This window comes from Echeneis naucrates, chromosome 19 (assembly GCF_900963305.1).
Source record: "Echeneis naucrates chromosome 19, fEcheNa1.1, whole genome shotgun sequence".
In the NCBI taxonomy this organism is placed as follows: Eukaryota; Metazoa; Chordata; class Actinopteri; order Carangiformes; family Echeneidae; genus Echeneis; species Echeneis naucrates.
Genome location: NC_042529.1, coordinates 8,414,899 through 8,426,494, shown reverse-complemented (window position 1 = coordinate 8,426,494; position 11,596 = coordinate 8,414,899). Strand labels below are relative to the sequence as shown.

The window sequence follows — 11,596 nt, the reverse complement described above, 5'->3', positions numbered from 1 at the left end:
GCTGGTGGTTGTGGCCGTGGTGCTGGTTGGTGCGCTGGTGGTTGTGGCCGTGGTGCTGGTTGGTGCGCTGGTGGTTGTGGCCGTCGTGCTGGTGGGCGCGCTGGTGGTTGTGGCCGTGGTGCTGGTGGGTGTGGCTGTCGTGCTGGTGGGCGTGGTCGTGGTGCTGGTGGGCGTGGCCGTGGTACTGGTTGGTGTGCTGGTGGTCGTGGTGCTGGTGGGCGCGCTGGTGGTTGTGGCCGTGGTGCTGGTGGGCGTGGCTATCGTGCTGGTGGTTGTGGCCGTGGTGCTGGTGGGTGCGCTGGTGGTTGTGGCTGTGGTGCTGGTGGGTGCGCTGGTGGTTGTGGCCATGGTGCTGGTGGGTGCGCTGGTGGTTGTGGCTGTGGTGCTGGTTGGTGCGCTGGTGGTTGTGGCCGTGGTGCTGGTGGGTGCGCTGGTGGTCGTGGCCGTGGTGCTGGTGGGCGCGCTGGTGGTTGTGGCCGTGGTGATGGTGGGCGTGGCCGTGGTGCTGGTTGGTGCGCTGGTGGTTGTGGCCGTGGCGATGGTGGGCGTGGCCGTGGTGCTGGTTGGTGCGCTGGTGGTTGTGGCCGTGGTGCTGGTGGGCGTGGCCGTGGTGCTGGTTGGTGCGCTGGTGGTTGTGGACTGACTGCCTGTCCCTGGAGTTATAAACAGTATGTCAGACACAGTTGCACTTTGATATGAAAACACACAGAAATCAGAGTTCTCAGGTAGGAAAGTCTCTGTGTTAAGTTCAGAGGCGGATCACAATGATTCAAATTGAAGCTATAGAGGCCATAAAGCATTTCTATTTGAAGCAGACAAATTTGACAATGATAAGGTCAGATAGTCTGCATCAGCACACTGGTCAAATGTTTACATTTTCATGTGTGAACAAAAAAAAACAAAAAAAAAAAAAACGATCTAGATGTTAAATTAAATAAATAATTAAAATCATACCTCGATCTGCTATATTATTAGGACTTTCACAAACATTCTGTGTGACGAAAATATTTTTACTTTTGGAAGAAACTTGAACAAAAGTTTAATTATATAAAATAATACATGTATTTGTTTTAATTCTGCCTCACATAATGACTGAACTTAGCATCACTTGAGTCATTTAACTTTTTTTTTATTTGGTTAAATGTTTAGAATTTAAAGTTAATTAAAAAATACCTACCTAGGAAGGCTACTATGAGCCAAAGGAAAAACTGGAATTTTACTCCTCGAGCCATTTGAAAATTCTTGCTGACAAAACTTTGCTAGAAGACAGAACAAGAGCCAATGAGAGTTATGAGCAGAGGTGGTCTAAGTCCCTGAAAACTTCAAATGATGAAGGTTCAGGTGTCGTCTGGTAGTTTTAATGATTAACCACTCCTCCAGAGGGCAGGAGGAAATGCTAAAGTACATTTTCTGCCCGGAAAAGAAGACACAGGTATCCACCTCCCTCATCTCAATCCCATTTATTAGTTTACAAGTTGTTTACAATATATCTTTGTTCCTGTTGTTTGTCTTTGTCCTTGACATATTTCACACAAATAAAAGTTATAGAAAGGACACTCCAGGCAAAGTATCTTTTGGTTGTTAATACAGACACTGGTCGAATTTTATAGTCACAAAATCCAGAGAAAAGAAAAGCTGGAGATGCTGGTTTGCCAAAGTCTTCTTCAAACTACACTGGACAACAACTGGACACTTCCCTTCAAGAAAATTGAAACTTAAGTTAAATTACTGCAACAAACAGTATTTGCTCCTTACGGCCGTGCATCATGTTTTCCTGGTTGACACACCTGCTGTGCATGTAGCGACTGCTCATCTGTCATTGCACATCAGTGAGAAGCTCAACTGATAATGAAGATAGATAATGTTACATGCCAGAGCAGCAATCCAGGTAACCAATACCAGCCAACCTCCAAAATATTGGGAGCATGGGCAAGTGTATCAGAAATGCATATTTTATTGCAAGATAATTACTATCTGAGAACATAAAGGACAATTCTTTCTAACCTAGCGGACACAGTTGTAACGTCAGGTTATGTCTGTTGAACTGTTGGAGAACTTTAAGGGAAGGTTCCTTTAAGGTTCTCTGAAGGTTAAACAAAACCTGGGAAATTAACTGAAGGAAATGTTTTACCTTTGTAAGTTTATTCTTTTTTCTGGGATTGGTAAAGGATGTATTTTAGAATACAAGAGATTAGTTGACAAACAGTGTCTTGTTTTTTAGCCATATGTTCCATCACTTCCATACATTATTTTGAAACGGGCACCCTCCAGTGGCTGCACCAAAAACATACTCGTGGCTATGTGCAACAGAGATATTTCAATTATTGCATTTGCCGTAATTCCAAGAGATGTAAATAGAACATAGCAGGTGTCTGTTAAATATGGAATGCATAAAACTGAATAGAGCATACTGGACCAGACGTCTGAGTAAATATGTTTATCATTTATTTCATGATTAACCATTAGAAGTGCACGGTCATTTATTTCAGAATATGTACTTTTATGGTTTATGATATGGTGTAGGAACAAAAAACAACTTAATACGACACCTAGTTATATATTTTTTATTTTTGTATCTTATTTTCTATTTCTATTCTTACTGAGGTATTGATCAGTCATGAAAGAGGTTATAAAAAGTCACACAATATATACACTTAGTTGTACAAAATATAACATCACATAATGGTAATATTGAAAACACTCCATACCAAATCTAGAGGGACCCAACAGGCCGTGATACAGATTAGTTTTCGTCAAACAGACTCATCTCATTCACAAAAACGTGTTTAACACGGTACATTGGCACAAACTACACTCATCACAGGTCCAAATATTTTGCCTGCAGGACAAAAACTTGTAAATTCATAGATGAGAAAAGGGTTCACACATATTCTAATTCCAAATTATCACCCTTTTACTATTGAATAAGTGAAGCTTTAAGTAATATGAAAAGAAAAAATATGGAAAAGACCTAAAGTGTATTACATATCCAAAATGTTTACCAAGATCAGTCAAGAAAATTCAGGAATGGTTAGAAACAAGTTATACTTTTTAAGAACAGTTACTTTGAATAATTTCTTTCGAAAACAAAAACAAACAAACAAAAAAATTAAAAAAAATAAAAGTAGTTTGGAGCTACTTGGAACAAAGTGGCAGGTGAGTTTTATTTTTATGGTGAAGTGCTACCCGACCTAAAAGTGTTTGGAATAATCTTTGTGCTTCGTTAGTAGCGTCTTCCATCATCGTGCACGTAGTAAGGGTTGCTCTGGCCCTGGCTCTGGCTCTGAGCGTACGGGTTGATCTGAGATCGACTCTGGGCATATGAGTTGCTCGAGGGTCTTTCCTGCTGAGAGTTAATGTATGGGTTAACGTTGTCTGGGTCTTCATACAGCCGCTATTATGAAGAGAAAGAATTCCTCATGAGTGAATTATATGTATGTATGTATGTATATCCCTAATTCTCTCTTCTTTAACCCTGCTTGATTTTCAGTCATTATATTTGGCTCTTTCTGTCCCGTGGACTAAAATTACTTTAGCATAATAGCTTCTACATTCTATACCTCTCCAGCTTATCCCTGCTTCTTTCCCCAGCGCTCCTCTTTTGAGCTCAAACAGATGGAGGCATGCTCACCGGGTTCCTGCCCACAGGGTTGCTTCGTGTCATCTCCAGGTTGGTCGCTCTGTCCCAGCTGCTGGTAGCTGTGGCCCGTGGGATTCTGGGAACTCCAGCATTGCCAAAGGCCGACCCATTAACAGAGGGTGCTCGGCTGCTGGGCAGGCTGTAATGGCCGTTCACCAATGGTGCCTTTGCAGGAGAGGGATTGACATAATGTCCAATGTCTGCATTTCTGTTTTTCTCAGAGCTCTTCTTTGGAGATCTAAGATGAAAGAAAAGTATATTTATTTTGTATTACTGTTACCAGATTGGGGCTTTATTTCTTTCCATGTCTTTTAGTATATAGATTTTTCATAATTTTTCACAACTGTATTAAAGTAACATGTTTAAAACGGCAGGATAGAATGCAAAAGTAAAATGAAAAGCTTCAATGTCAATGTACCTGCTCAGATTAAAGTTAATGTGTAACATAAGTGAAAGAGGACTATGACACAGACAATCAACAGGCAACAAGCGACTGAAGGTGGATGAATAAACAGATAAAAATCTCACTTGCGTGCCACAATAGGCAGAAGGATGAGTGTGATGAGTAGCAGTCCCCCTAGTACAGAGCCAACGATTACCAGCACCAGTTCCCATGCTAACAAAACAAAACACAACACAACAAAAGGACAGGGACATTGATAACCATGTCACAAATATTGAAATAACAACTTTGCCTTCATACTTCCCCAGAAAAATTCTCTAAGTAATTACAGCAATTATTATATTTATTATCATTATTGTTCCTATTATTGTCCCTCCTCCAAATCATGGCAATAATGAAAAGCCAATGTAGGTGCCAACACTGGGACTTGTGAATAAGTAAATGGACACACCATTGCCAACAATTTTGTATCATATTGATTAACAGTAATTTCACTTTGTTTTGTCAAAGGTTGTCATTGTATATTTCTTTGTTTTTGGCTTCACTAACAAATGCATATTGTGTACTCACGGCTATTGCAGTTGAAACCAGAATAACCGAATGGACAACTGAAAGACAAGATGAATGCTTTGTTACACAATTTCACTGAGAGGGGTATTTAAGCACGGCTGTTAAATTGAAACACTTACTCAACACATTCAGATTCACTGGCTTTCTGCCCGCTGGGACAAGCTGCAAAAGGAAACAATGTTGAAATTTTTAGTATTTTGGTTAAAGATACTCACATAGCACACATAATATCTCTCTCCCAACTAATAAATTCCTTTACCAATACACATTCTCTCAGAGAAGTTTGTCCTAATGTATCCTGGATCACAGCCACAGGTAAAAGATCCGTCACTTGATTCACAATTTGTAGTGAGTTCATCACATGGCGTCCTGTCGCACAGAGATTGCTCTGTAAAAGGACACACAAAAAAGAACATCAGTGAATACAACTCAAGCATCTACGTAGTATAAAATTGAACAATTGAAAATTTTTAAATGGCATGCATTCTGAAACGTACAGTATACTAAAGGCAGTTGAGAAAACTTACTGAACATCGTACTGAACGATAATGACTTACGTCGTTGTAAGTCATTATCATTAAGACATTGTTCCTTAATGGCTGAGCGATATTGTACAAAGACAAGTGTACACAAAACTGTGTGATCAGCTTTTAACATTAGTGCATTGGCAGTGTGGTGAAGCACAAAAAAATCTAGGAGTGGGCTGGGACTAAAGGAGACAACTGAAGCGTGTACACTAATGCGTTCTCGTGCAGTTTGTTAAATAATAATAGGCTGCTTTCATTGTTCAAATCATCAACACCAATCCCATACGAGGTAAGTAAAAAAAAAAAAAAAAAGATTGTATATAAGGAAAATTGTTTATACCCTTAAATATAATGGAATAAATTCATGTTGCGCCTCCCCTGAACATGCTATGCTTTGTTAATGTATTTATTTTATTTTAACACTATCTAAAAGGAAAGAATAGAACAGATATTACAATGAACTGATTCCTGGGCCAAAAAGCAGGAATGTAACCCTGTTTGAGATTTTGGAAAAAGAGAAAGACCAAAAAAAAAAAAAACAACAAAAAGACACACATTTGAAGTAAACAATTGTGTTGCTCCACCTGAAACCCCTATCTTGTATCAATATTATTAATTAAGAATGGACATGCACACCATCCATCCATCTATTATCTATACCACTTATATATGCAGGATGGGGCTGCAGCCAAACATGTCAGATCTTTGTGCTGAGCTTACCTGTAAAATTTGCACCTCCCAGGATAGAATCAGGGTTGTTAGCGGCCGCCTTTATCTTATCATCAACGTCTGTAGATGTGATATCAGAGTTTGCACTGAAGATGATGTCTACAACTGCAGTGACCCGCGAAGGGTTGGTTGATCTAGCTCCACCGTTTGATTCCCTACACAGACAACAATCACACTTACTTATGAACACATCCTTTATTAGGTGAGTGTCATGTTTTGGAAGTGCACTTGAGAAGTAAGGTCCTCAATAGATAGACAATGAGATGATAGTCAGTTTTGTTATTCTTACAGGAATGACAAAAGACTTACAGAAGTTGCAGCACTTCAGAATGAGAGTAGCCTTCCGTAGTATCGTAAACGATGTCCAGCTGTGTTGTGGAAAGAAAAGGTAGTGAGGTGATCTGCCTGGAGATGAACAACTTTTGTACATCGATTTCATCTCTGAGATTATTCTGCTTTGATAGATATTGTTTAGTAATATTCATCACCACGTGCATCATTTATTTACTATAAATGCAGTGCGACTAAGTTACGTAAAAGACCACAACTCAACAGTGTTTGTATGAATTATCAAATATCTTAAATGAATAGCTGAAGTGTAAATTCTGCAGTCATACAGTGGCCATATGCCTTTTGTGTGTGTGTGTGTGTGTGTGTGTGGTAATCATGGATTTGTTCATCAATGTATCACTCCAAGGGAGGTAGGCAAGGGGCATCAAAAACACACAGGCAATGGAAATGCATTGTCTACCAAGCTTATCTTCACAAAGTTGTCTATCAGATCCCATAGAAGGAGTATGTAACTAATTGCTTACCGCATCTGTAATCCTTCTCGTGGTGTTTATAAAAATGAATGAATCCTTATTACTCATGTTCTGGTTATATTCCACGTTAGGCAGACCAATTTGTCCAGGGAAAACTTTGGCTGAAATAAAAAAGAATATATAAAAAAAAATTATCTTTCTTGCTGAGAGCCACATGAGAACATTGATCCATTACTTGAACCAGCACAGTAAATACGGGAAACAGTTATCTTCGTATCAAGCCTGGAAATTTGGGCAAACTGCACTATAATAATAACAATTATAGTGATTATAGGTTTTAGGGGCGTCATCCACATATTGTGTTAGCTTTTGGACAAAGCCTATGAACAATGTCTATCCAATATTCAAATATTTACAAGAAACATGGAAATAACTCTGAGTCAGACTGTGACTTTACATATTTCATAAACTGATGAATGAAATGCTGAATCTCCACAGAGATTTTTATTTCCTACAGCGTCTCTCTGGGTTTTAACACACCTGCAGAGGACATTGTGCAGGCTTTTAATGATTATATTCATCTCTCTGACATATTTACCTCTCTGGCAAATTTGGCTTTGATAATTGTAGGTATCACCGGCCAAGCACAAGCACGTAAAGTTCCCGTTAAAAGGTTCACAGGTGCTCCCTTCGCCACATGGGTTCCCATCACAAGGCCCTTTGGATTTAAAACACACACACACAAACACACTGATATAAACAATGACTGCATTCAGCCATCAACCAGAGCCAATGGACACTGGGATCAGGAGGGAATGAAGAGTATAGGCGGCTTAAATTTACCCGGCTTCTTTGATGTCGAGGGGGTGGTGGTGGTGGGTGTGGCCGTCGAGTTTCCCCCTTCTTCAGGTTTGGTGGTGTTGGTAGGCGTGGCCGTCGAGTTTCCCCCTTCTTCAGGTTTGGTGGTGGTGGTGGTGGGCGTGGCCGTCGAGTTTCCCCCTTCGTCGGGTTTGGTGGTGGTGGTGGTGGGCGTGGCCGTCGAGTTTCCCCCTTCGTCGGGTTTGGTGGTGGCGGTGTTGGTGGGCGTGGCCGTCGTGCTGGTGTTTGGGGACGTAGTGTTGGTGTTTGGGGACGTAGTGTTGGTGGTTGGGGCCGTCGTGCTGGTGGTTGGGGACGTAGTGTTGGTGTTTGGGGACGTAGTGTTGGTGTTTGGGGACGTAGTGTTGGTGGTTGGGGCCGTCGTGCTGGTGGTTGGGGACGTCGTGTTGGTGGTTGGGGACGTAGTGTTGGTGGTTGGGGTCGTCGTGCTGGTGGTTGGGGACGTCATGTTGGTGATTGGGGACGTCATGTTGGTGATTGGGGACGTCATGTTGGTGGTTGAGGCCGTCGTGCTGGTGGTTGGGGACGTAGTGTTGGTGGTTGGGGTCGTCGTGCTGGTGGTTGGGGACATCAACTCGGTGATAATGCTGGTGGCTGGGTCTGTGGATGCCATCAAATTAGACCAACAGAGTAAGCCATCTATAGGCCATTATCCAACCTACTAAACCTTCAGCTTGGTGCCTGTCCCTGGAGCTATAAACAGTATGTCAGACACAGTTGCACTTCGGTATGAACACACAGAAATCAGAGTTCTCAGGTAGAAAAGTCTCTGTGTTAAGTTCAGAAGCAGATCACAATGATTCAAATTGAAGCTATAGAGGCCATAAAGCATTTCTATTTGAAGCAGACAAATTTGACAATGATACAAAAAAAATGTGTAATGTCAATTCATATGAACCCACCAAAGTGAAAATAACACAGGTCTCAAATATTTTAACCATTAACCAGGAAGGAAGAGTTTGTTGTAAATCTGGATACTTCCTTGACTGTAATGGAGGTACATAACAACAGGGTCATGGAAGAAAAAAAAAAAAGGTCAGATAGTCTGCATCAGCACACTGGTCAAATATTTACACCTTCATGTGTGAACAAAAAAAAAAAAAAAAAACGATCTAGATGTTAATGCTGGGCATTAAATACGTCATAAAATCATACCTTGATCTACTATATTAGAACTTTCATAAACATTCTGTGTGACGAAAATATTTTTACTTTTGGAAGAAACTTGAACAAAAGTTTAATTATATTAAAAAAAATACACAAAAATACATGTATTTGTTTTAATTCTGCCTCAAATAATGACTGAACTTGAGTCATTTAATTTTTTTTTTATTTGGTTAAATGTTTAGAATTTAAAGTTAATTAAAAAATACCTACCTAGGAAGGCTACTATGAGCCAAAGGAAAAACTGGAATTTTACTCCTCGAGCCATTTGAAAATTCTTGCTGACAAAACTTTGCTAGAAGACAGAACAAGAGCCAATGAGAGTTATGAGCAGAGGTGGTCTAAGTCCCTGAAAACTTCAAATGATGAAGGTTCAGGTGTCGTCTGGTAGTTTTAATGATTAGCCACTCCTCCAGAGGGCAGGAGGAAATGCTAAAGTACATCTCCTGCCCGGAAAAGAAGACCTCCCTCATCTCAATATACCAGTTGTTTACAATATATCTTTGTTCCTGTTGTTTGTCTTTGTCCTTGACATATTTCACACAAATAAGAGTTATAGAAAGGACACTCCAGGAAAAGTATCTTTTGGTTGTTAATACAGACACTGGTCGAATTTTATAGTCACAAAATCCAGAGAAAAGAAAAGCTGGAGATGCTGGTTTGCCAAAGTCTTCTTCAAACTACACTGGACAAAAGTCTTTAAACTACACAGGGTACATATAACTGTAGTAAAATAATTTTTTGCTGGCCAATAAATTCAAGGCAAATTTAGGATTAAAATACATTTTACTTCTTCAGCAATGGTAAGAAATAAATTGTGTTGAATTAAATGTAAGAAATTATGTGTATCTTCACTGTTGTGAGTCTGAACTAACATTATTTGCCATTTTTGCTGATAAAAAGTAGTATTGAGATGAAAAAAAAAATCAATTCTCAAAAAAATATGGATTAATATTGTGTTAACTGACATTTTTTTCTTTCAGCTTTACAATCTGAGGTCAACGAATACCCTCAAAAATCATCTGAAATAAATGATGTCTGAAAGACAGATGAAGTCTCATGTCCCCAAAGTAAACTCGCAGCTGGATATGGAGTGTGATACATTCTTAACATTATTTTTACTTTCTTAATGTAGAGAGTTGCCATTCTTTACTATAATTGAGTACGAATTTGGTAAATTGTTCCTGACACCAAATGTTATGATGGCAAATTCAAGGAAAACAAAGACGCTTGTGTTTGTTAAGAATGGCTGAGTGATGAAAGTGCATGAATGAATGAATGCAATAGCCAATGTCAAGACTCTGCCCACTGTCCATTTTGGAAATATACAACTAAAACTTTAGACAGAGGTAAGAGTTCATTGACAGATTGTACTATCATTGTGCTATCATTGTGCTATTTAAAGCACAGCACATCACACTGGCACTGATGTCACGTATTCTTTCCCAATCTAACTTGGACACATAGCTGTAAAGATATCACATGCACACATACAACACAGCACTACATGAATAGAATTAGATATCAATCACAAAGGAAAATAATTTGTAACAAAAATACAGTCACATTATGATAACAAACATGTATATGCTTTCTCTATTCATGTAGTGTTGCTGTTTGTCTAGGATACATGACACAGCTTTCTGCGTACATCACAGTGGTAGACTTTACAAGTTAGTGATAGAGGCAGTAATGGAAAAATAGGAACAAAGGCTACATTCCTTGCCAATGTTTTTATGAATTTATGGCAGATCCACTTGTCATCGTTTAACCCTAAAACAAGCTCAACAAACATGATTTCTCCACAGGGCCACTTAAATTGTCACTCCACCTACAACAACAAAACAACCAACAAAAGAAAACATGTTCCTGAAGCCTATTTATAACAAGACAGTCTAAACTCTCATTTCAGAAAGGGATTCAACCTACCTGTATGCTATCTGAAAGTAGGTGGCCAATAAAACAGGGTGGGATGAATAATAAACCGACCTTTGATATACATACGTCAAAGATTATAGGTAATGTGGGCCTGGTGTACTCAACAAAAAAAATAAACAGATTGAACACGAAAGTTGGAACAGCTATAACATCAAAGTGTTTTTAAACTGTGGTTTTAAGAATAGAAATGATAAGTTAGTTCGTTTATAGTTTTTAAATTGAAAAGTTGAATGAGAACTAAACTATTATCCCGACAACACCTAAAAACTCTATAAACTAAGTTGACCCTAATAACGAAGACTTATCTGAATTGCAACATCACTTCAGCGTCATCATAAGTGTCAGTGGAAAGCATTCACAACCCAAAGATAGAATGTACTTTAACCTAAGGTGAACTAACACAGGAAAGAGTGGTTTATAAAAATATATCAATACTGTGTTTTGCTTCCAACACCACTATATTAGCATTTCTAACCAGTAAAACAATCTTTTTTGCAACAACTATTATTGTATATTTAAATTATTAAGGTTAAAATTGGTAAAAGTCTAAAATTCCAACAATAAAGTCAAATATATAAGGCATATTTTTAAACTTAATAGTCAACTTATAAGATATATATGTATTCAAAGATATAATTTACTAACTTAGTAATTCAAACACATAACTAGAAATGTCAGAAAGTTAATGGTTTAGTCCTTCAGAGATTATTATTTCATATAACTGGGTTAATATCATCATCTATCTGTGATGGTCCTATATTTTCCCCAAAACATCACACCAGCTGTGTCCAGTTGTTTGATCCAAAACTCTAACAAAGAAAAACCCATCACATTTTACATTTCTAATAATATTTAGTAGTTGACGGCTCTCTTGGGATCCAAATTATCTTAAATAAGGATTTTCTCCCCCAAATATGATTTTTTTTTTATTCTGGGTTTTTCTTATTATTCCAAAGCTGATAAATGTTCAAGTAGAGATACA

The 11,596-nt window shown here is 38.8% G+C and overlaps 1 protein-coding gene across 1 annotated transcript; it reads right to left on the bottom strand.

Annotated features, from left to right (window-relative positions):
* Positions 1-3,149: 3,149 nt before the first annotated feature.
* Positions 3,150-8,125, bottom strand: LOC115060452 (mucin-13-like). Its single transcript, XM_029528379.1, has 11 exons — positions 7,477-8,125; positions 7,232-7,351; positions 6,685-6,794; positions 6,179-6,237; positions 5,861-6,024; positions 4,873-5,001; positions 4,733-4,775; positions 4,614-4,651; positions 4,169-4,256; positions 3,632-3,878; positions 3,150-3,394 (listed from the first exon to the last, which is right to left on the bottom strand). Exons 1-11 carry the CDS (start codon positions 8,123-8,125, stop codon positions 3,224-3,226), a joined length of 1,818 nt encoding a protein of 605 aa, XP_029384239.1. The 3' UTR covers positions 3,150-3,223.
* Positions 8,126-11,596: the final 3,471 nt, after the last annotated feature.

Bases quoted from the DNA above. Each gene is read 5' to 3' on its own strand.
- LOC115060452 (XM_029528379.1), bottom strand. From the start codon at position 8,125: ATGGCATCCACAGACCCAGCCACCAGCATTATCACCGAGTTGATGTCC. The intron at 5,002-5,860 runs GTAAGCTCAGCA...GTCCTTTTACAG, and splicing joins GGGAGGTGCAAATTTTACAG to AGCAATCTCTGTGCGACAGG. The intron at 4,652-4,732 runs GTAAGTGTTTCA...CTTGTCTTTCAG, and splicing joins AGTGAATCTGAATGTGTTGA to TTGTCCATTCGGTTATTCTG.